Source organism: Plecotus auritus (genome assembly GCF_963455305.1).
Source record: "Plecotus auritus genome assembly, chromosome: 6".
In the NCBI taxonomy this organism is placed as follows: domain Eukaryota; kingdom Metazoa; phylum Chordata; class Mammalia; order Chiroptera; family Vespertilionidae; genus Plecotus; species Plecotus auritus.
Window position 1 is genome coordinate 28865186 of NC_137773.1, and position 26096 is coordinate 28891281.

Below are 26096 nucleotides of genomic sequence, written 5' to 3' on the forward strand. Positions count from 1 at the left end.
TTGGCTCTCAAAAGAAATTTCAATCGTTGTACTGTTGATATTTGGCTCTGTTGACTAATGAGTTTGCCGACCACTGTGCTAAGCGAAATAGGCCAGTCAGAGAAAAACAAGTATCATATGATCTCACTCATATGTAGAATCTAATGAATAAAATAAACTGATGAACAAAATAGATCTAGAGACATAGAAGTATGGAACAGCCTGATGAATCTCAGAGGGAAGGCAGGGTTGGGTGGGGAGAGATTAGCCAAAGAACTTATATGCATATATGCATAACCCATGGACAGAGACGATAAGTGTGGTGAAGGACTGGGTGGGAGAGGGGAGACGTGGGTGTAGGAAGAAAAGGGTCAATAGTGGAAAAAAAGGGGACATCTGTAATACTGTCAACAATAAAGATAAATTTTAAAAAGAAAAAAGGAATGGGTAGCACCAGGTACTGGTGCAAGTATGAGTGAAAATGAGATTTAAAAGCAGAAAAGTTAGAGATACAGTTAAACACACAGCGCCCGGAATCCCCATTAGAAGATTAGAGGTTTATTCTCTGGTGAAAAAGTAAAGCAGAGATTTCTGGGCTGGAAACACAGAGTTTTAGGAGAAAGAGTAGCAAATCAGAAAAAAAGCGATTGAGAGACTTACGTACTAAATGCTGAGATTTCCCAGCCTTCTTCCCCCAATCAAATCCCAGAATACTAGCAACCAGGCCTGTTCTTGGGGGAAATGACCAGCCGAAGTAAAGACCTGAAGACACTATCAAAGAAAAAGCCTAGTCAGGTCACGCTAGGTACAGACCTCAATGAGAAACTCCATCAAGCATACAGAGCAACTTCCAAACTGCTGTACAGACCATGCATTCTTAACCAAGCAAGCAAAGATCACCATGCACCAAAAGCAAGCTTCTAACATAAAAGGTCATAAAAGGTCAAAGCAAAGAGAGTAAAGGCAATGCAGAGGAAACAACTATGCTGAAGATGAAAACTTTTAAAAGAGAAGAAAAAAATTCAATACTCTCAGAAAAACGAGAGAAAAAAATAGAATCATATAACAAGGGTACTATTTTAAAAAAGAAGAAGAAGGGGAACAATTAGAGGAAAGTTTTAAAAATTCAACAGATTGGGATGATGAACACACAACACATAAGCAGATGATGTATTACAGAACTGTACACCTATAACCTATATAATTTTGTTAACCAATGTCACGTCAATAAATTCAATAAAATTAAAGAGACAATTGGAGGGATTTTTGGATTAGACATAACTACAGAGATTCACTCTAGACTTAAGTAGGGTTGCAGATATAGATACAGATTTATATATATATATTCAATTGGCAAATATCAGAACTATTTTAATACTTACACACTCGAGCAAATATGTATTAGAAATATGGTCATGAAATTAATGGGCCCACAATGTCTCATCTCAAAGATACTAGAAAAATACCTTGGTAAAACATAAAATACCAAGTAAAGGAACTACTGACATTTTTAAAAAATGACAACAACCCAGCCGATGTGGCTCAGTGGTTGAACATCAACCTATGAACCAAGAGGTCACTGGTTTGATGCCCAGTTAGGGCACGTGCCTGGGGTTGTGAGCTCAATACCCAGTAGAGGGCGTGCAGGAGGCAGCCAACTGATGATGTTTCTCTCTCATCGATGTTTCTATCTTTCTCCCTTCCTCTCTCTCTAAAAATCAATAAAAACTTATTAAAAAATAAATAGCAAAAAAATTAAATAACAACAGAAATTAAAATTGTATTAAAGAGAATATAAAATTGAGAAAGGCTCAGAGAAAGTAGAGAAAAAGACAGAGGTGAAATATATGAGATTTTTATAATGTAAAGAATCTGTACAAGAAATCCAAATTGCAAAGAGAAAAGGAAAAAAAAATCAAATCAAATACATACTTTAAACATTTTTTCAGAACTGACAGACATGAGCTTCCAGACCAAAAAACCCCACTAAGTAACTGGCACAATGGATGAAAACAGATATACACCAAACTACAACATAGTGAAATTTAAGAACACTGATGATAAAAGGAGGCTCCTGAGGGCTGAGAAAGTAGGCCACATCTCAGAATCAGTCATCATAATTAGCTTCAGGCTTCTTAATAGCAACAGTGGAACCTAGAAGGCAATTGAACAAATGTCTTCAAAATTCTAGAGCAGTGGTCGGCAAACTGCGGCTCACGAGCCACATGCGGCTTGCAAGCCGCGGTTTGCCGCTCTGTTGACTAATGAGTTTGCCGACCACAGTTCTAGAGGAAAATGCTTCCAACACAGAAATCTAAGTTAAGTGTGAAGATAAGTTAACCTCCCATGCATTCTTTTTGAGAAAGATACTGAAGGTATGTTCCATGGAAATGAAGCAGTAAAGCAAGAGAGAAATATGTGACTCAAAGAAAAGCACTTCAATTAAAAGGATTGGGAAAGGAAATCCCCAGGATGACAACTGAAGAGCAACCTTCTAGAACAGGTCAGAGGACCAGGAAAGAGCTCCACACTCCCTAAATGAAGTCAAGAAAACATCTGACATGTTTGAACGTAACAAAAAACTATTAGGATTATTAGGTGAGAGCCTGAGGATGAATTAGTACTATTGGCAAATTTATGGTATGTACATAGAAATTTAAGCAAACAAAAAAATAACTTTAGGGAAAATCAAGTACTGTTCAAAGAAAAGTAACCACAGTATACTACATATTTTCAACTATTAAAATGCTGAATATCAATCTAACCACATATAGATATAACTGTATTAGAAAAATGGAGAAACAGGAAGTGTTGTGTGAGTGGTAAAAGAGAGCTAAATCCTTCTATCCCATACTGATGACAATTTTAAAAATACAGAAAACCGCCCTAGCTGGTTTGGCTCAGCGGATAGAGCACGGGCCTGCAGACCAAAGGGTCCCGGGTTCTATTCCATCAAGGGCACGTACCTTGGTTGCAGGTTCCTCCCCAGCCCAGGCCCTGGTCTGTGCAGGAGGCAACCATCAATGTGTTTCTCTCACATCAATGTTTCTCTCTGTCTTTCCCTCTCTTCCACTCTCTCTAAAAGATCAATGAAAAACTATCCTCAGGTGAGGATTAACTCCCACCCAGTCCCCCCTGCTCCAAAGGCAGAAAACTGTCCAGGCCAGTGTGGCTCAGCTGGTTGAGTGTCATCCCATGCACCAAGAGGTCACCGGTTCAATTCCCAGTCAGGGCACATGCCCAGGTTGTGGGCTCCATCCCCAGTAGGGGGCATGCAGGAGGAAGCTAATTAATGTTTCTCTCCCTTTCTCTCCACTCCCCCTCTTAAATCAATAAAAACATTTATCTTAAAATGCTGAAAACAGAAAAATTAAGACGCGAACTGTAAATGTTATTTAACTACAAGGATAATCGCAAAACAGCAAAAGAAACAGCTAAAAGAACTAAGGAGAAGGTGGGGCAAGCAGAAGACCGCTGTTGTTGTTAATAGCCTAAAAGATCTACTTGATTCTAACCTTTATGTGTGTACACCTTTGATATAAAAACAAAATAAAAAGTTAAAAGAGCCGAAACCGGTTTGGCTCAGTGGATAGAGCGTCGGCCTGCGGACTGAAGGGTCCCGGGTTCGATTCCGGTCAAGGGCATGTACCTTGGTTGCGGGCACATCCCCAGTGGGAGGTGTGCAGGAGGCAGCTGATCGATGTTTCTAGCTCTCTATCCCTCTCCCTTCCTCTCTGTAAAATATCAATAAAATATATTTTTTAAAAAAAAGTTAAAAGATAAAAATGTGATTACAAAATGTGTCACAAAAGGGGAATGCCTTGCTCAGGGGAAACTAACCTAATTAAGGAAAGGGGAAGATATTCAAACTCCCCTTAGGACGGACTATCAAAATTAAGAGGGGGTTTGGGGGAGAGGGGGCATTCCAGGTAGAGGAAATAGAGTGCAGAGAGTCTCCAGGCCAGAGAGGATGATGCATTCTAGGAACTGAACAAGTTGCCCATGGCAAACAGATCACGAGAATCCACCATTTCCCCCAAAAGTCCTTGTCTCCCTCATGTCCATCTTACCCATCCTTCAAGGTCAGGCTCAAGTTTCATCTCAGAGGCTTCCCAGAAGTTTCTGGAACCAAGTGACTTCTTCTATCTCAAAATGATACCTTTTATCTACTATCCCATTCTCTAAATTATCAACTATCTCATTCTCTGAATTACTATAATTAATATTATATAATACCATAATATAGTCTCATTGATTAGAGTCACTCAACAGGAATTTAGTGAATACTTAATCTATACTAATAAAAGGGTAATATGCAAATTAGACCAGATGTCTTCTGGACATCCTTCTGGATAAAGCCACAGTGGCGGGGACCCAGTCAGAGGTGGTTAGGGGCAATCAGGCCAGCAGGGGAGAGCAGGTAGGGGCGATCAGACCAGCAGCAGGGGAGAGCCGTAAGGGGGCGATCAGACCAGCAGAGGAGCAGTTAGGGAGTGATCAGGCCAGCAGGGGAGCAGTTAAGGGGCAATCAGGACAGCAGGCAGAGGTGATTAGGGGCTATCAGGCAGGCAGGCAGGTGAGCAGTTAGGAGCCAGTGGTCCCAGATTTCGAGAAAGATGTCTGAGGGGTCCCAGATTGGAGAGGGTACAGGAGGCTGGGCTGAAGCCCCCCACCCTCATGCACCAATTTCGTGCACCAGGCCTCTAATATGTGCATAAAATTGTGCAGGGTACTATTAAGTAAGGGAAAGAAGAAAATAAAGGGGAGAGAGAAAAAAAAAAGAAAAAAAGGAAGGGAGGAAAAGGCAGAAAGACAACAAACAAAGCAGCAATCCACGGGTACTTAGTAAATTTATAACTAGGAACACCTGTGGCGCATCCTTGTGCACTCCATAATAACATTTAAACATGTAACTTGGCACTTCATAAATGCCACTTAAATTACAAATGAAAAATCTTTGGTGAATGGTAGCCTGACATTTTGAAAACCAAGATACAAATTGTGGGAGAAATATACATTGTACTCTAAACATATTCTAAGACAAGCACAAAAATAACATTTTTACAATCATGAAAGAACAGGGCGATTTTTAAAAATACTTTTTTCTTCTTGATTACAAAATGTGTACGTTCACAAGGAGAAAACCTGATAGACATATAGAGAAGAAAATAAAAATCACCATGATCCCATCTTTCAGATATCCGTCTAGCCTTTGGGGTAGAATAAAAATAATCTTATAACCTTTTTACTCACTATATGGTGCAATTTTCCTTCATCATTAACTATTCTTTGGTACTGTCACTGCATTTGAAAGTCAGTCCATATTTTTTTAAGAGAAAAAGAGTTCATTTCTCAGAAATAACTAAAGCATTAACTAGGGACAGCTAAATAATAATTTAAGCGACCTAATGCTGCTCCTAAACATACATGACTAAGAACTGACTGCAAGCACACTTTAAAATACTATATCTGAAAATGCAATTCAGCAACACAAGGACAAGTGTTGAAAACAATCTCCTATCAACCTTCTTCAACCATGTATAAGATCTCCGAGGCTGCAGATAACTCTATCATACTTCTTTTGCTGTTTCTACAGTAATATGAGCAGGTTTTCAAAACTTCTGAAAATGCACCTACTAAAAGCAACGAATAATACTAGAAATCAAAGAGCCAGCTTCTTTTTTTTTTAAAGTTGAAACTTTTAAAATTAATATTTCCTTGCTTTTAAAAGATTGACTTTATTGTGAACCTAAAATTGCTCTAAAAATAATTTATATGAACATTTTAAAAGTTATTTATTTTTCTGATTTATAAAAGCATTATTAATTTTTTGCCATGATATACAATGTTTGTTCGAAGCTGACCAGAAGGGTAAGACAAACAATGTTTTTACTACTGCAAAATTACAAAACAATATTCTGTATTTTTATCAGTGACTCATTCTTTTAAAATGTACTATTAAGAAGATATTTTCTATATCTTTAAATCATGCATAACTTTTTTCTTTTGGCATAAACTCACCTATCTGCTTTTAAAAATAATTATGTATTACAAAAGAAATTTCCTAAATCATCAATAGAGTGGCGTCTCTCTGCATCAAAGCCACCAGCTTCCACACACACACACACACACACACACACACACACACACACTTTAAAGCTGCAAATAGTCAAAATTATCTAGTCCAACTACCTCATTTTGCATAAGAAAATGAAGGCTAGAAGGTTAAAGTTCTTGCCCACAGTCACACAACTACTTACTTCATGACGGAAGCTGGACTATTAGTGATTAAATGTTTTAATAAAGTCCTTTTATGTTCTCCCGAATCAGTCTCTACTTAGGGCCCAAGGTGAACCTTCCAGATACTGAAGTCTACATTACAAGCTTCAAAACTGCTTATTAATACAAAGCTATATGAAAAGTTTGGATGCTATAACATAAAGCTCCTAAAATGAAAGCTTGAGAATACTACGGAAACGATATACCTGATTCCCAAATCTACAGAATTTCATCTAAATTTAATGAGGACAAAGTAAATTAAAAATAATTAACAAAGTAAATAGCAAAATAACCACTGAATTCTATAGAAAAAGGATTATGGTGAGTAAAAGTACTTAGATTTTACTTGTAACTCATTCTGTTTTTATAGGATTGTATCCATTGCTAAGCAAACCTTAATGTTTAAGATAAATCTGGGCAATAGATATGGGTGTTATTTTATATTGTTCTTGTAATTTTCTGTAAGTTTGAAATTACTTCCATTCAAGTTTTTAAAAAAGAATTTTTAATAGGAAATTTTGGAAAATAAAAAAGGGCTCACTCCAACCATTTTTCTTAAAAAGTATTGTTTAAAATGCAATGAAAAAATGATGCTATACATTTGTCAAAACCTATAGAACTTTACAGCACAAAGAGTGGACTTGAATGTATGCAAAATTTTTTAAAAACACCATTTAAGTTGGTGGTGGTTTCGAGTATGGTATGCAGAATGTGACAAAATTAAACTGCATTATAAATGTATGAAACAACCCCACTGAAGAACATGGGGGAAAGTAAGTACCTAAATCACTTTGGAAATGAGTAGTCTGTATGACTAAAGGCAAAAGAATCTGTACCTATTATACCCTGTCCTCTGGCTGATAAAACTATTTCCCATTAGGGTATGGGGTTAACAATTCTGACACTGCTACACATGTATATTAGAATTAATGAATTAGGTAAATGGATAGTGGATTGTGGGAGCCAGATTTCTCACTGTTGGACTCAGAGTTTATAGGTAAGTGAGGGGCAGGGACTGGAGAGATCTATGTAGTAACAGATTAGAGTTGGTTAGTTTAATACAGATGGTTACATATAGAAAAATTTTAGAGATACGTATACACACATATATTTCTTTACTCTGTCAGCTTAGAAGGCCTACAAGCAATGATACCCTAGTAGCAGTGAGCTCAGACCTTGGTTTTTAATAAATGCAACCAGGGCTCCTTGAGAAATGATTGATTCTAGGAGGCACAGGAAATATACATGATGAGCCTCGTGCCAAAAAGTAAGGAAGTGCTTTAAAACAACAACGATGATGGAGCTTTGTCGAAGAGACACAGGTGCCAAATGAAAGAGTTCCCAATGGCCAAAGCTGGAACAGTTTGAGCGAGAGAATAAAGTAGTATTGGATTGTAACCCAAAGAATTAATGAGTCCATACTGATATCACTGAATAGATAAATGGAGGAGACAAATGTCCCATGCAGAAAATTTCCAAATAATTTACACGGACACTCTGCACTCAATGAGGTGGTAGAATATAACTCCCCAATCCTTAAGTGTGGGTTATGCATCGTGGGTTGGACTTTCTTTCAAAGAGTACAGCATGAAAAGATGGGGGGGAGGGAGACTAATTTTACAGTAGAGAAACCTGAAAAACACTACTTCAAGCAAGTGATCATGGTCGAATCAACAGTGATAAGTCATGCTGATATTATATGATTATATTATTCTTGATATAATGTGATGAAAATGGCACTTGCTTATATGGTCTTCTTCCCTCAAAATCCATAACCCCAGTCTAATCATGAGAAAAGCTTCAGACAAATCCCAATCGAGGGACACTCAATAAATACATGGCCAATATTCCCGTAAACTGTCATCAAAAACAAGAAAATTTTGAGAAACTATCACAGCCAAGAGGAGCCCAAAGAGACATGATAATCAAATGTAATATGGTAACCTGTATGGGATCCTGAACAGGAAAAGGAGGTTAGATAAACTAAAAATCTAAATAAAGTATGCACTTTAGTTAATAACTAGAGGCCCAGTGCATGAATTCATGCACGAATTCGTGCACAGTGGGGTCCGACCTGCCCGCCCGCCCTGATTGGGATGGGGTGGGCTGGTGGCGGGGGGGGGGGGGGGGGGCATGGGCAATTGGCCAGCCCCACCCCGCCCCCAGTGGAACTCCCTGTCGAGGGGACAATTTGCATATTAGCCTTTTATTATGTAGGATAATACATCAATATTGGTTCATTAATTGTCTTAAATGTACCATATGAATGTAAAATGTTAACAGGGGAAACTGAGTCTGGGGATATATGAAAACTGTATAATCTTCTCAATGTTTCTGAAATTCTAAAAATGTTACAAAAAGTAAAGCTTAGCCCTGACAGATGTGGCTCAGAGGATAGCGTGTCGGCCTGCGGACCGAAGGGTCCCAGGTTCAATTCCAGTCAAGGGCACATGCCTGGGTTATGGGGTCCATCCCCAGTAGGGGCCATGTATCAGGCAGGCAATCAATGATTCTCTCACAACATTGATGTTTCTGTCTTTCTCTCTCCGTCTCCCTTCCTCTCTGAAATTAATAAAAACCTATTTAAAAAAAAAAAGTAAAGCTTATTTTTAAAAAATTTTAAATACATTTTTAAAGCAAAGAAAAAATAAAAAGCCTGAAGAATGCACACCAAATTTGAGGTAAGGTTTTCCTTTACAAAGTTACTGTTCAACTCTAATATATGAAGAATGTATCTGTGTACTACTGTACAACAAAAAATGTTTAATTTTAAAAACCAGTTAAGCTCTGATAAAAATGAAATTAAACAGGATTCACTTCCTAACCCCTTGTACTGTAATTCTATTCATAAACTATCCTACCTCCGAAAGACCTCCAAATCACATTCTAGTCTCTGATTACTAATATTACTGCAATACATGAACTTAAAAGAAAAGCTGTCAAAGATTATACTAAATTGCTGGGGAGTGGTATAAGATGCACATGAAAGGAACTTCTTTAATCAGTAAGGAAATATTCCACTAGAAACATTCTTAAATTCTATCAGTATTTAAAGCTAGTATTTAGAACTTTTAACATAAATTGTGCTATTCAAAAAGTCAGGTTAATTTAACAGGATGTACTACACTTGCTTGGCACACAGCTGTCCTGGCTGGTTGCTCAGTGGTTAGAGCATCATCCCTCAGACAGAAGGGTCACAGGTTGGATTCCCAGTCAAGAGCCCAAGTTGCAGTTTCCCCAGCCCTGGTGGGGACGCATGTAGGAGGCAATCAATCAATGTATCTCTCACATGGATGTTTTTCTTTTTCTCTCTCCCTCTCTCACTCTTTCCCTCCCTCCCTCTACTTTCTAGAAATCAACTGAAAAAATATCCTCTCTGGTGAGGATTTAAATGAATGAATGAATAAAGTGGTGCACTGCTATGGAAAACAGTATGGCAGGCTCTCAAAAAATTAATAGCTTTACCATATGAACCAGCAATTCCACTTCTGAGTATATATCCAAAAGACTTTAAAGCAGGCACTCAAGAGATAATTATATGTCCATATTCACAGCAGCATTATTTACAATGATCAAAAGGTGAAAGCCCCCCAGTGTCTATCTGTGGAAGAATGGATAAACAAAATATGACATATACATACAACAGAATATTATTCAGCCTTAAAACAGAAGGAAATTCTGATATAGGCGACAATATGGATCAACCTTGAGAACATTATGCTAAATGAAATAAGCAGTCACAAAAAGACAAATACTTATATATGAGGTACTTAGATTAATCAAATTCATAGACAGAAAATAGAATGATGGCTGTCAGGGTTGGAGAAAGAAATGGGGAGTTATTATTTAATGTGTATGGAGTTTCAGTTGGGAAAAGATGAAAAAGTTCTGGAAATGGATGGTGGTTACGGTTGCCCAACAATGTGAATGTATTTAATGCCACTAAACAGACTATACCCTTAAAAATGGTTAAAATTGTAAATTTTATATCTCAAAATATTTCAGAAAGCATTTGGCAAAATTCATGATATATGCAAAAATCTATTCCAGTGACACAAAGAGGGCTTGGAATGGATGAACAGGAATAAATGCAATACTTAACAGGTATCTCAACAATGGTCCTACCGAGACCTTTCTCAAATAGTGCTTCAGAATGTTTGGACACACACTCTGTTTTAAAATGCAAAAAAAAAGGCAGAGAGGGATAAAACTGCTAGGAAGCTATGAGCCCAGTCTTTCTGGATAGTCTGTCATGATGCTAAATTAAGTTGTGCATATACTGCACTACCAATAAAAAGACCTTTAAAGGCAAAACTGTGTTAACGTTTATGAAATAATCATATGGTTTTCATTACATTTACTTCAATAGAAGACAAACTCAATTTGATTAAACAGAAGTCAGAATGGCCTTTTGTAGCGACCAAAGAGTATCATGCTCATATCAAGTTGTCTGGATAATTCACCAACATTCTATAATTCAGAAATCTCTTAAATATGCATATTCTCTGACCAAGCATTTCCACATCTAGAAACTTATACCAAGGAAATAGATGAAGATGCATGTAAAAGAAACTTCAGTGAATGAAAAATTTAAACATCCTTAGTGATCAACAATGAGCAACTGGTTAAATTATGGTGCAGCCATACAATTACATGCTGTACACACATAAAAATGTGAACTCATATTATATAGCTATATTGAATGACTTTGCATGCATGAGCATGTATACATGTACATGAATATACATGAAAATTTGCAAATGCACGTGTCTGTGAACATGATACACACATGCACATATGGGCATATAAACGTGTACATGTGTACAAAGTGTGTGTAAAGTATAATCAGTAAAATTGCACTTGTGTGTACAAAGTTGTGCCTGTATATGTATGTATGGGTTCATATGCCTATATTTGGACCAGGAGCCTATGTTTTAAGTAGGTGAGTATGTGTTTATCCTTATAATCACTACTTAGAAGCTGTGACCTTGAGCAAGTTCCTGAGCCTCTTGGAGTCTTCACTGTCATCTATACCAGCGGTCGCCAACCTTTTGAACCTCACGGACCAGCAGTGGTCCACAGACCACCGGCTGGCAACCGCTGATACATTACCAAACCCTGCCTCATAGGGGTTTTGTGAGGATTAAGTGAAAAAAATGGATGTAAAGCAGTTAGTGCAGTGATTGGAGCATAGTAAAGGCTCATAGTAAATCAATATTAGCTTTCCTTATCTGTACACATATACACTCATCTATACTTGTATTTACACAGCTATAAATCCAGAGATACACATCAAAATATTATCTTTGATTATCTATGGGTGACAGGTTTTTGCTGTGGGGTTGCTGTTTTTCTTGGCTTTCATATTTTCCAATTTTTCTAAGAAGATCATTTCTTTTTCACTCTCTTTTGAAGCTTATTTCTTCAAAATAATGATGGGCTCTCCCTGACATACCTCAATTTTGTGTATTTAAAGCTATTAAATACTACACCAAGGAATGCATAATTTTGATACTCCACCAAGGTTTTTTTGTATTCTAGCAGTGTGTGAGCACTACCTAATAGCTCACGAAGATGGCAGTACAAAGAAAAGCCACAGCATTCTGCTTGCTTACCTTATCCAAGGCAAGATGAAAAGAATGAATTAAATCACACCGGGGTGGGGGGGGGGGTGGGGGGGTACGGGTGATTTGCAAACACCTTGGTGATAGTTAAGTGAGGCCTGCCATTGGTATTTTGTTAGTGGATAGGAACCCAGAGCCTTGCCCAAGGTCATATAAAAAAGCATGTGCCAGAGCCCAGGCTGTGAGGGATCTAAGACTAGGCTGGTTTGCCACAATTTGGGCGTGTTTATGAAACCAAGAAGCTAAATTCTTAACCAGTCATTTCAGGAGTCCGGCTGGAGGAAGGAGGAAATTACAACACAGAGCAGATGACAGAAAAACAAAAGTCAGTAACTGGCCACACCAGGGTTACTTCGAATGTATTAATCGTATTGTTTTTCTTTATTTCTCAAGTACAGATAGAACAGTTCATTTCGTAGAAGCACGATTGACATTTTACGCAAATTATACTGGAAGCATTTGAAACACGACAAAACGCAAGCAGTTATTTGCGGTCCCAATCAACATCAGTGACTACCTGGCTCGATTCCCAGACACAATGTGTTAAATACCTCTAAAACCCCTGCAGAAGGTCTCTGAATTTCTGAGAGAAACCCGGCTACAGAGAGGGATGAGTGAAACAAACAGCTCTTTCCCCTGGGGCCTCAATTCATAAACCATACCCTAGATAATAATCCAATCATCCCCCATACATTTCCTCCCCAGCTATGCTATTAAACCTCGTTAAATGTCATTTCCAAGCTATTAAAACATACCCAGGCACACGCCCTGCAGCCTTCCACGTAGCTCGATATTTTGGGATACCATCAAAGTTAAACAGCGCCTTTTCCAAATTTACTGCAAAATGCAGGCTTGTCTCTCGCCTCGGTTTTTTTTTTTTTTTTTTTGGGGGGGGGGTGTTGTTTTTTACTTTTGTCTTAAAACGGAGGCGTGGGGGATGGGTTTCGACACAGACCAGGCTCTGAAACCCTGAGTAATCGCATCTCGCACCATGAGCTGTCGGCGGCGGCTACGGAGATGTTAATCTCTTCCCTCCGCCTAGTTTCCTTTCCATTTCACGCTTGCTTTTCCCCTTCCCAATGACATCAAACCCAAGGTGGAAAAGGGAAAACCTAAGGCCTCCAGGCCCATGTCTCCGGGCGGTGGCAGGTTCTGACTCGGGGACCCGCCCGCCGAGGGAAACGCAGGAAGGCGCGGGCAGAGGTTCTCCCACCGCCCGGGCCCCGCCCGAGGCCGCGGAGGGTCCGGTCCGGCCCGGCCCGCGGCGGCCTCGACTCCGAGCGCGGGCCCGCCCGGCCGCCCAGGCCCAGCGCGGCCTGCCAAGCCGCGACGTCAAGTTGGCCACGGGCCGGGCTAGAGAGGCCTGACGCGGCCGGCAGCGAGGCCAGGGCCGGGGTCCCGGGCCCGGGGCGGGACGCGGCGCCGCTCACCTGCTGGTACCCAACGCCGCAGGTTGGCTCCACCGCAGCCAGAGCCGCCAACGCCAGCGCCATGGCGCAGCCGGCGCAGGGACGAGGGCGGGCGAGCGAGAGCGCGGAAGGGACGCGGGCGCGGCGTCCGGGAGCGCCGGGAGGCCGAACGGTCGCGCCTCGAGTGGGTCTCGATGGCCGCCGCCGCTACCAGGAGAACCGCTCTCCTCGGGCTGTGCGCGCCGCCGCGGAGGCTCCGACTCGGCCGCGGGGAGGAGGCGGGACCAGGACGGCGACGCCGCGACGCCCCGCCCCGCCCCGCCCCCGGCGCGCGCAGTCGGCGCTGCCAGGCCGGCCCGAACCTCCCGGCCCTGCCCTGCCCTCCCAGCCCGACATCAGCTCGCGCCGCCGCCCTGGTCCCGGGTGCGGCCTCGGCCCGGGTCCGCCTCTCCTCGCGCCTCCCAGGCGGAAGCGCCGGGTTCGAGTCCACCGAAAGCGAATTGCTGCCACTGGCCACCACCGAGAGGGCGACGCTGGTGATGAGCACCTCGTGCCCAGCCGTGAGCCTCCCCTATGTGTTCTCACAGGTCCCCATCACTCACACACACACACACACACACACACACACTCCCCTACGTGTTCTCACTGGTCCCCATCACTCACACACACACACACACACACACACACACACTCCCCTACGTGTTCTCACTGGTCCCCATCACACACACACACACACACACACACACACACTCCCCTACGTGTTCTCACTGGTCCCCATCACTCACACACACACACACACACACTCCCCTACGTGTTCTCACTGGTCCCCATCACTCACACACACACACACACACACTCCCCTACGTGTTCTCACTGGTCCCCATCACACACACACACACACACACACACTCCCCTACGTGTTCTCACTGGTCCCCATCACACACACACACACACACACACACTCCCCTACGTGTTCTCACTGGTCCCCATCACACACACACACACACACACACACACACGCGCACACACACACACACGCACACACACAGCCATAGCCCCGTAAGACAGAGGTCGCTGACCCGCAGGGAGGTGGACAGTCTCATGCGGCAGCGACCGGATGCCGGGTATCTGGCTGCAGAACCTCGGTTCTGATCCACTCACTCCCTTCCCCTCTGCCATCCTCGTAGGCCAGGGGTCAGTCAACTGCAGGGCGGAGGCCAGATCCAGTCCAGTGACTGTGGAAAATATCTGACATTCAAGTTTCAGTGTCCGTAAAGTAAGTTTGATCTTAATACGGCCGCCCTCATTTGTTTAGTATGACCTGCAAACAAACCCTAAGTTAGTTGCTGTTGGGCTCTTTACAGAAAAAAAAGTTTGCTGACCCTAAATCTTCAAAAACTTCTTAGATTTCAAAGCCTATTTAGGGTGGGTGATGATAATAACATCCTCATTTCTACGCAGGCCTTTAAGTATTTTAACAGCCTCATCCATGGATATAGATACGATCTTTTTCTGAACCAAAGCTCTCTGAGGAGCTGATATGAAAGGCAAAAAACTTCAGAGTGAGCCAAGCTACAAGCTTTCCAGGTAGCGGGACCAAGGGCAGAGGTGGTGAGGGAAGTGAGAGTTTGCCTTGTGGAAGAGCTGAAAGGAGGCAGGCATACCTGTCATGTAAGAGATAATTCTTACTATTTCGCAGATGAAGAAATTATGCTGGAAGAGATTAAATATATGACCCAATAACACAGAGCTAGTGAGGGGTAAAGCTGGAATGAAACCCAGTAAGCCAGCTTTTAAAACCATTATTATGCAGATAAATTATAAACTTTGTGGACAAGAGTAGTATGTGTCTTTTAGATATTTTGATATCTCCCGTAGCATGTAGCACAATATAGCCTATCTAGCATGCATTTGAGGTGTCTTGTTCCTTTCTGTCACACCCAGCCATCTGGGATTGCTTCCACCCATATATTCAACACAGAAGAAAACTCCATCTTTGAGGCTTGTTGCAATTTCTTCCTGGTTTCCTTTCCACATTGGTGGTCTAGGGTTGGCATTAATATGATTATTGGTATAGATTCTAATTTTCAAATTTTGTTAAAATATTACACATTTTAAAACTTAGCTGTGTTTTGAAACTACCCTGAGGTTCCTGTACATAGGAGCCAATTGTAATCAATAAAAATTCTAGATGTTTAGCTTCCTCACTTTGAGTTCTCTGCTAGTATCCCAACTCCTACATGTTTGTCCCTTTTCCAGCAACATGCCAATCTGAGGGTCTTAAAATGGTACGCTCCTTACTCTGTCCTTCATTTGTTTTTAATCCAAGAAAGGAAAACTTTAATATGTATTTTTATTGATTTCAGAGAGGAAGGGAGAGGAAAAGAGAGAAACATCAATGGTGAGAGAGAATCATCGATTGGCTGCCTTTTACACACCTTCCACTGGGGATCGAGCCTGACCGGGAATCAAACTGTGATCTCCTGGTTCATAGGTTGATGCTCAACCACTGAGCCACACTGGATGGGCCAGAAAAAGAAAACTTTAAATGTAATACAGTATAATGAATTATCCCAAACATAATGTCCTACCTTGTGGTCTTGTATATTGGGCCGGGGGGGGGGGGGGGGGGGGAGGGGGAGGGGAGAGGAACTAAGTTGAAATTTTTAAAAATCTCATCAATAGAAAGTAGAAATCCAGACTTCTTTGCTCAGATATTCTAAACTTACATGTAAGAAGGAGTAAAAAAGAAGCTGTCTGTGCTGCCACATATGGCTATTGGAACTGCAGCTGCCATCTTTATGCATGTCTGCTGCACTGTGGCTTTTGTGGAAAAGTTGTTACCCTTCCCATCTACTTCTTTCCTAAACTACTAGTACCTTCTCTTTCAATAGCTATACACTCCCTGCATATGGACATAAATACTTATCACATTGTAAATACTGCGCTTTCTTACAGGAATATTCCTCTCGAAAGAAAAACAAAATTGATCTCCAATTTCCGATCTCCCTTTCCTTCTCCTTTTCTTTTTTCTTTCTTCATACTATAAGAGAAAGTTTATTTAGAAAGTCACAGCTAAGTGTTCAGGAAAAAAGTTACAGAAGCAAAAGAAGGACCTTTGGAGCTTAGGCGAGGGAAGGGTAAAGGCAGCACAGCTTGCGGGAAGAGGGGTTGGGGAGGGAAGGGGAAGGAAGAGGCTCCAGCAAGCTCCCCAAAGGGAGAGCATCACTCCTTTTCTGATGTCCTGAACCAAAATGCTTTGTGATTACAGTAAAGACTAAGCCTTTTTTTTTTTCTTCTGTGATTTTCCCCCAAAGCCTTTAATAAGTAAATTGAGATTATTTGTGTTGATTCAATGGATGGATGTATTGGGGAATTGAGTCTCCGCTGTATATGGTCTCCAGTTGGCAAGCAAACTGTACAGGGAAAGGGAAAAACTCTGTCTCTGACTCATGGACCCAGGCCTGCTGCAAGCCAAGCAGACAGAGAAGATAATCCAAGGCTGTAAAAACTGCACTCCTTGACTTCATCTCGAGATGTTGTCAGGAGAGTTTCCACAAAGTTATTCATTTCAGATTGCTGCACTTATAAACTTATTTCCCCACAGAATAACAGTAATAATTTCCATGTGCAATACTTTTTATGTGAATTGCTGACTCTGAATCATCCATCCGGAGAGAGAAGAGAAATATTATGGACAAGTAAGAGCACAGCTCACGTCTGTTTTTCTTTATTCCCCTAGTTTGGAGAAAAAATTCCTCCAAGGTGGATGAGGTCTTCTTTCACATCCACCTAAGTCCTACGCAGCCCTGAGCTCAATGAGTAACCAAGAAGGGTTTGTTAAATTTTAAACAAAGGCTCACTGGCCTAATATCTCATTTCAGGCCTTAATGTCTCCAGCTAATCTTCACAGGCCTCCCACTGAACCATGGAATTCCATTTTTACTGACTTACTACTCGTTTCATTAAGGGCAAAAGGTAATATCTTCCTATTACAAACAAAGGAAGTATCCTCTGGTGATTACTACTGTTTGTGGAGCACCTCCTGGGTCTTCGGCCCGTGTATTAAAGTGTAATACATCACCTCCTCCGTCTCATTACAAATTCATTCTGCAGATGAAGAGACTAAGGATATGTATATACCTTGCTCAGCTAGTAAGTGGTCAAACCACAATTCAAACTCAGATCTGTTTGACTACAAATCTTGAGCACTGCTCTGGGTGTGGGGGGAAATACAGGACATAAAAGGACCAGGTCCATCTGAGGAGAAAGGGCTGTGAATGAGAAAAAGGCTTTGTTGTGATGGAAAAAGGGAAGGCATACCAAGTCATGATTATGCTTGTACGAAAACCCAGAACAAGGATCAGCAAACTTTTATATAAAGAGGTAAACAGTAAATATTTTGGACTCGGTGGACCACAGCTCTCTGTCACAACTACTCCATTTTGCCATCATATTGTAAGCACAGCTATAAACAGTACCAAACAAATTAGCATAGTTATGTTCCAGTAAAACTTTATTTATGGGAACCGAAATTTGGATTTCCTGTTATTTTCACATGTCATGAAGTATTACTATTTTGATTTTTTTTAATTATTTAAAAATGTTAAAACTATTCTTCACTCTCAGATCATACAAAAACAGGCAGTGGGTTGGATTTGGTACCCAGGCAGTAGTTCACCAACCCCTTAGCTTAGTAACAGGACAAAAAAAGTTTATGTGCTAAGAGATTGGTAGGAAGTTTAAACCATAAAGTAATGCAGAAGTCCTAAGGGAAAGGGAAGGAAAAAAAGAGAAGAGGATGAGAATTTATTAAAAATCTTAAAACATAAATGGCATGTGCAAAAGTGTGAGAGGATAAGGGTAACATGGACTCCTGATTCCTTGGTTTATCTTCTTGCCACTGGAACACCATTCATTCATTCAACAAATATTAATTTAGCACCAATATGGGCAAGGAGAATATGTGACCAAGAAGCTGAAACTATTAAAAAATCGTTTCTCATATAAGAAATGATAAGAAATGAAATTAAGAAATGCTAAGGGTAGTTATTATTTTAGTTGCTATCACAAGTTTTGGTAGCTATGTATTTTCACTCATCTCAAAGTATTTCTAATTTCCCTTCTAATTTCTTTTTTTAAATAAATCTTTATTGTTCAGATTATTACAGGCATTCCTCTTCCCCCCCGCATTGCTCCCTTCCACCTGGTTCCCCACCCCACCCCATGCCCTTACCCCCTGCCACTGTCTTCATCCATAGGTGTAAGATTTTTGTCCAATCTCTTCCCCCACCCCTGAGAATTGTCAGTCCACTCCCTTTCTATGTCCCTGATTCTATTATATTCCCCAGTCCATTCTGTTCTTCAGATTTTTTATTCACATGATTTTTAGATTCACTTGTTGGTAGGTATGTATTTGATGTCATTTTGTTGTTCATAATTTTTATCTTTACCTTTTTCTTCTTCTTCCTCTTCTTAAAGAATACCTTTCAGCATTTCATGTAATCCTAGTTTGGTGGTGATGAACTCCTTCAGCTTTTTCTTCTCTGTGAAGCTCTTTATCTGACCTTCAACTCTGAATGATAGCTTTGCTGGGTAGAGTAATCTTGGTTGTAGGTTCTTGCTGTTCATCACTTTGAATATTTCTTGCCACTCCCTTCTGGCCTGCATATTTCTGTTGAGAAATCAGCTGATAGTCGTATGGGTACTCCCTTGTAGGTAACTAACCGTTTTTCTCTTGCTGCTTTCAAGATTCTCTCTTTGTCTTTTGCCCTTGGCATTTTAATTATGATGTGTCTTGGTGTGGTCCTCTTTGGATTACTCTTGTATGGGGTTCTGTGCGCTTCCTGAACTTGTAAGTCTATTTCTTTCACCAGGTAGGGAAAGTTTTCTGTCATTATTTCTTCTAATAGGTTTTCAATATTTTGCTCTCTCTCTTCTTCTGGCACCCCAAAAATGTTGGTACGCTTAAAGTTGTCCCAGAGGCTCCTTACACCATTTTCATATTTTTGGATTCTTTTTTCTTTTTGTTTTTCTGGTTGGGTGTTTTTTGTTTCCTCATATCTCAGATCTTTGGTTTGATTCTTGGGGTATGTTGATCTACAGTTGAGTTTCTGTATATTCTTTATTTTAAACAGTGTATGCTTAATTTCTGACTGATCCTTTTCCATTTTTTTGGCATTCTCATTAAGATCCTTAAAGGTTGCACTAAGTTCCTCAGCAGTTTTTAGAAGATTCTTGAGTAGCCTTATAAATGTGGTTCTGAACTCTATGTCGTCCAGTAGTTTGCTTTCCTCCATTTCTTTCATTCGTGACGTTTTTCTTTGTCTCCGCATTTTGCTGCTTCCCTGTGTTGATGGAGTGGCTTTGTGTGGTAGGTGACCTATAGGGGCCAGTAGCTCAGCCTCCCCAATCACCTGAGGTGGACGCTCTTGGTACACCACTTTGTGGGCTGAGTGCAAAGTCTTGGTGTAGTTAAGCCTTGATTGCTGTTGGTACACTGGGAGGAACTGACCTCCAGGCCAATTGGCTGTGAGGACTCACTGTGTCTATAATGGAAGAACTGCTGCGCTGCAAACACGCTTATGGTGCAGGACTTGTTTCAGTGGGGCTTTGGTGCTCACTGAGTCTGCCTCTTGAATGTGTCTCTTATGGATGTGAGGAGTTGAAATCTGGTGTCTCACACTGACCACTAGGTACACTGCCTTCTGGATCTCCTATGGGGTGCGGGTCAGCTACTGTCTGAAGCCACCCAGCAGGCTACAGTGAGAACTACAGTTTTCTCCTCTTTGCTTGGGGTTTGGAGGTTTTGGAGCTGTCTGACCCGGGCTGCAAGTTTGGTAGGTTAAGCTGCGATAGGGCAGGTCATTCATATGCTAAAGCCGCTGCTTGGAGTTTGAGTGGGTTTGTAGGTTGTGCGTGGCGGGATCTCAGGGCGTGACTAGTCTAGGGCGTGGCAAACAGCGATGGCTGCCAGTTAGCCAGCTCTGTGTCTCCCACCGTGTCCCTGCGTCCCGCGCCCCAGCACAGTAAACAATTATTCCTGCACGCAGCTCTGCAAGCAAGCCTCCCTCACTTTCCGACCCGATGGCAGACAGTCCAGCTTCTCCTGTAGGAGTTTGGGTCCCCCGTGTCTCCCCAGAAACTGGAGTTCGGAGTAATCGGGAGCTTGTCTCCCTTCGGGTTGAAAAAAGCAGCGCTCCCAGTCGCCCGCCGCCAGCCCGATTCGCACGCCTCCGTACCTCAGCTTTTCAGCGCTTGTGCGCGTCTCAATGCTCTTTTCTCTTTCCTTCTAGTTGTAGAACTTCCACTCAGCCAGCTTTCCCGTGGTTCTGGGTGATAGACGTTTTGTCTTTTAGTTGTAGTTTTGAAATGGTTGTGCGAGGCAGCAGTTTAGGTGTTTACTTACGCCACCATCTTGGATCCTCTCTTTCTCTCATTACTTTTCCCCCTTCTAATTTCTTTTTTGACTGACTGGTTATTTAGCAGTGTGTGATTTAATTTCCACATACCTGTGCATTTCCAAAAGTTTTGGGAATCTCCCCAGCCAGGAATGATGCTACAGCTGCCCATGTATTGACTGCCACATTTGGTTGCATAATTGTGCACTGTCACACTCCAGGAATAGCCATCCCATTACCATCTATGCAAATGACACCCCCCACCCTGTATGTTGCCATCTTATAGATGGTGACCCCATAAGATCTTTGAATGATTCCTCAGTACATTTAGGGGTATTGTGGGTGGCGAAGGAATGAGGAACAGCTAAGTGTCCACAAGGAAATCAACTGTCTGATCCTCATCTTTGGACACAGTGTACCAACCAATTGTGATAACTAATTGCCTTGAAAAAAAGAACAAGGTGGGTAGGGAAAGCTCTTCACTCTTGTACCCTCAGGCAGATTTGTGAGGTAAGAACGGGTTTCTCACATTTCCCAGGATGGTAGTTTTCTCTCTGTTTAGGGAGTATCACAGGAAACACAATTACCCCAGGGAAATGGTAAAGCTGGGAGCTCTGCACTGCTGGTGGTGTGTCAGCGGAGAAACAATGTGCGCTAATTATGACGCTGAAGAGAGGCCACTCTCCAGGGTCCCCACTGGAGAAGTTGATGTTGGTTTCAACTCAGCAACAGCTTGAGGGCAGAAGGCTGGTTCCTGCAGGTCTTCAGGGAACTCCCCAGGGACCAAGAGCAGGCCTCAGGCAACATTCAAGAGAGAATCTCCAGTTCTAAAGAAGATTACACGAGGAATGGGAAATAAATAATACCTACGTTTTTAAGCAAAAGTCCTGGCCAAATTATTCAAGAACTCCTCTCTAACATGATCCTGTGTGGGGCTCTTCCTCATCACATCTTCAGTATCTAAAGCCCACAATGGGAAGACAAGCCCCCTTCTCTGCCAGATCCCTCCCCTAGAGTCTGGGGAGTGGTACAAAGTAGGATGGCACCTGGGAACAAAGCCTTTCTAAAGTGGAGTGAGATAAAGCAGGTCATAAAAGCTCAGATTTCAATTTTAAACGGTATAATAGACTAAGTGGCTGAATGGAAACCGATCTGGGCTCTTGAAACATCAAACATCCTCTTGCCCTGTCTTTCCATTTCCTGTTAAGCCAGTATCACTTCATAGCAATCATGGGCAATATACTAGTTGGCAAAACATCCAGAACACCAGCTTAAATCCCCACTGATGTTCTTCACCATTAAAATTGTAAGGCACACTTGTTCACTGCACTGACAAACGTGCTCTGATATCACTGGCCCCAAGAACCCTACTTTAATAACTCAATGTATCGAGTACTTGCCTTATGCCAGGGACTGTGCCAAGCAATTTGCAATTATTCTCTTTTTTACCACTTGCAATAAACACATGAAATGGAGTCTATTTCTATTTCTATTCTGTGGATGAGGGAACAAGTGGCTTGGAGGCTAATTGTCTTGCCTGTGTCTGTGTGGCATAGAAAATAGGGCTAAAGGGGCTTTAGAAATCATCTGATGATTCTTCACCTTCTAGCTGAGGAAACTGAGCTCAGAGAGGTTAAGTCACATGCCTGCGGTTCACCTTGTCAGGAAGAGGCAGAGCTGATACCTAAACACAAGGTTCATTTCATCCTTGAACCATACAATTTACCACTTTGGGTTAGCACACATCATCCTGGCCTCCTGTTCTCTGAATCGTGTCCAGTCATTTATGATTTGAGGATGTGTGCCAACCCCAAGTCCACTGCCATCATGCAATCAAACTATAATTCAAAGGATGGGGGGCGCATCCTGCTCTCTCTGCATCAGATTAGTAATGACGTCAAACTTCATGACTCAGAACACGCAGAAGCGCTCTGGCCCTTACAACTTTCCCCACAGGAAACCCACCAGGTGCTTGGTTACCTTTTGAGTTTTTTGTGGGTGGCAGAGAACGCATCTAAAAATGGATCTGTCCCCAGCTCTCCCCAAAGAGGCTTGCAGCCTAAAAATGTCAGTCCCTGCTCCTTTCCAGAACACAGACATCACTTCCTGGAGCGAAGCCCTTCCTTCCCAAACCAGCAGCTGCCTAAGGAGAGGCCTTTCTCCCACCTGGAGACTAGGCTTCCTTCTTGGGAAGGGAGAGGAATATCTCTTGACAGCAGAAAAGAAACCCTTCTCATGAACTTTGGCAAGAATTGCTCTTTTAAAGCCAACTGACTTTAAGGAAGAAGGTGTGGGTCTCTGACCTAGTCTTTTACCTCCTCAAGAGCAACTAAATGGAACAATGTATGTAAAAGTGCTTTGTAAATTGCAAATACCAGGAACTATCACGTGCCTCTGCATGTGTTTCTGCATCTTCAAAACAGCAGCGAGCAGAAGGGATGACTTCTCTTGTGACACCTCGGGTAACACACATTTTCCAACCGCAGAGACCCAGGGAGTTTTCCCGGCCTGGGCTTTCTGTGAGTAACTCCTTGTGTGCTGAGATAAGGCCACTGCAAAAAAGAAATTCTGAGACTGTACCCATGCCGGCTAAAATGGGGTGCAGGCGCTAGAAGGAGTCAAAATGAATTTCAACCAGCCCACAAATTGAGAAGAGAGCCTTGGTCAGCCACGGGAGGACCTCCCAATTGAGTCTCTGGCACTGTTAACTTGGAGTTGTTCTCAAGACAAAGACAAGCTTGCCAGCTTCTTGCCAGGGGCATATGATGCTTGGGCTCCACAGAACACTTTGTCATGTTAGGGGTGCTTTCAGTTCTTTTATTTTATTCATGCACTCACTTATTTCAGTAAATAGATATTTAATTATTACTCCTAGGGCAGTCTTTTCTGTTTAAAAAACTCCTCTGTTTCCTGCCCACATAAAAGCCCACACACCGTGAATATAGCTTGAAGGTAAGCAGGCTTTATTTAAATACAAGAAGCAAAGATGTGCCTCCTTCCATTGCATTGACTCCCTGCCACCTTTCTTGACCTTCACCATAAACCAGAGGGCACTTTTGGGATATTTTCTATTCCTGGGAACCATGGTGTTTCTGGAAAGCACTGCTTTCAGAATGCCATTGTACTCTTTTTATAGTATTTTATGGTGTTATTACAGTATATATTGGGCACTCTAATGCCTAGCTCCATGAGAGATTCTGAGGGAATATAAAAGTAATAAAATAGCCACACAAACACACACATCTTTAAGAAGAACAAGAACTGTAAGATGTGCCTGGGTTTTAGGTACTTATAATGGCATTGTCAAGTGAAGGGGAATATTTGAAATAGTTAATGCCCAAAGGCAGGGGACATGCATATAACCTATCCTTGCCCAGGACAGACAGCAATAATCGATCATAGCACTCCCATTGAGAGCAGAGGCCCCTAAGAATCCTTCTCAACACAGTGCCCTGAGCACTCATTACCAGTTGTCAGAGTTGACAGGTAAAACACAATCCATCCATCTCCTCTTTCCATCTATGTATTTTTGACCAAATTCAACAGTTCAGAAAAGGAAGAAATGGCCATATGTGCTGGAGTGGCTGGGAAAGATGCCCCAGGGGAGGGTAATTTTAGTGGTATCCTGAAGGAGCAATCAAATTTGGGTAGAGCTGGTAAATAGAGAAGAGGAGGGAGGGAAAATAGTATTTACTGTAATGAAGCATTTTGCATTTTAAAAATAGGTAGTCAAATTTGTTTCTTATTTTAATGACGACTTGGCTTTCATTTAGGGAGTTCTTCCTCACCCCCAAGATCAAGAAAAAACATTCGCCTATATTTTCTACTAATAATTTTATAGTTTTCTTTTGTACATGAATATATTTGATCAAGTTGCAATTTATTTTGGGGTAAGGAATATGGTAGGAGTCCAGCTTTAAAATGAAAAAAAAAAAAAAGGCTAGGTAGATCTCATACCATTTGCTAAATACACATTTTAAAAGTCTCCTTTATCATGTAAAAATCTTTGTATATACTTGTGCTTGTTTCTGGCTCCCTGATGCTTTTTCACTCCTCTGCTCATTTGTATTATTGGAAGTCCAGCTTTCTAGAAAACTGAATTCACAAAAACCTCAACATACTAATTAGATAAACCTAGAGATAGAATTCTTTAGGCTGCAAATAGGAAACTTCCCTAATTACCCCTGAAGTGAGTCAATTTTTAAAAGCTTAAATTTATACATGTCTTTTTAAATAACAACTTTATTGGCATATAATTCTCATGCCACACAATTCATTGATTTAAAATGTACAATTCAGTGGTTTTCAGTATATTTGCAATGTGCAACCTTCACCACAATCAATTTAGAATATTTGCATCACTCCTAAAAGAAACCCCATATTCACTAACAGTCACTTCTCATTTCCTCCCAACCCCCTCCAACCCTAGGCAACCACTAACCTACTTCTTGTCTGTATAGAGTTACCTCTTCTGGACATTTCATACAAATGAAATCACACAATACATGGCCTTTTGTATCTGGCTTCTTTCACTTAGCATGATGTTTTCAAAGTTCATCCATAATTTAACATGTATTTGTACATTCTTTTTTAAAATTTAGATAAGATTCATATAACATGAAAATAACTATTTAAAAGTGTACAATTCGGTCCTGGCTGGTGTGGATCAGTTGGTTGAGCGTTGTCCCATGCACCGAGAGGTCACCGGTTCCATTCCTGGTCAGGGCACATGCCCGGGTTTTAGGCTTATCCTCAGCAGGAGTCGCGCAGGAGGCAGCAATTGGTGTTTCTCTCTCTCCCTCTCCTCCCTCTCTCTCTCTCTCAAAACAATAAAAACATATTTAAAATTGTGTACGGTTCAGTGGCAGTTTGTACTTCATTATGTGGTGCAACCATCACCTCTATCTAGTTCTAAAACATTTTCACCACCCCATAAGGAAACCTCACACTCATTAAGCAGTCACTCCCTATTTCCCTCCCACCCCCAGCTCCTGGCAACAACTAATCAACTTCTGTCTTTATGGATTTGTTTGTTCTGGACATTTCATATAAATAGAATCATACAACATGTGACCTTTTGTGTCTGGCTTCTTTCATTTAGTAATGTTTTCAAAGTTCATCCATATTAAAGTACGTATATCTATACTTAATTTCTTTTTATTGTTGAATATTCCATGGTATGGATATACCACACTTTGATTATCCATTCATCAGTTGATAGACATTTTTGTCATTTCAAATTTCTGGCTATTATGAATAACACTGCTATGAACATTCATGTACATGTTTTATGTGGACTATACACTTCTTTTAAAAGAATTATCTTTTGCATAAAGTCATTTATACTTTGCAATACCAGTCTTGTGATCCATCTTTTCAGGACGATTTCAAAGTTTATATGTCCA

The 26096-nt window shown here is 41.4% G+C and overlaps 1 protein-coding gene across 1 annotated transcript in view; it reads right to left on the bottom strand.

Moving 5' to 3' along the window:
• The window catches only part of NDFIP1 (Nedd4 family interacting protein 1), a 42033-nt gene extending 28413 nt beyond the window's left edge, over positions 1-13620 (bottom strand). The window contains exon 1 of the mRNA XM_080672099.1: positions 13313-13620. Coding sequence (XP_080528225.1) covers positions 13313-13375 — 63 coding nt within the window. The 5' untranslated portion in view covers positions 13376-13620. The remainder of the gene's footprint in view (positions 1-13312) is intronic.
• Positions 13621-26096: the final 12476 nt, after the last annotated feature.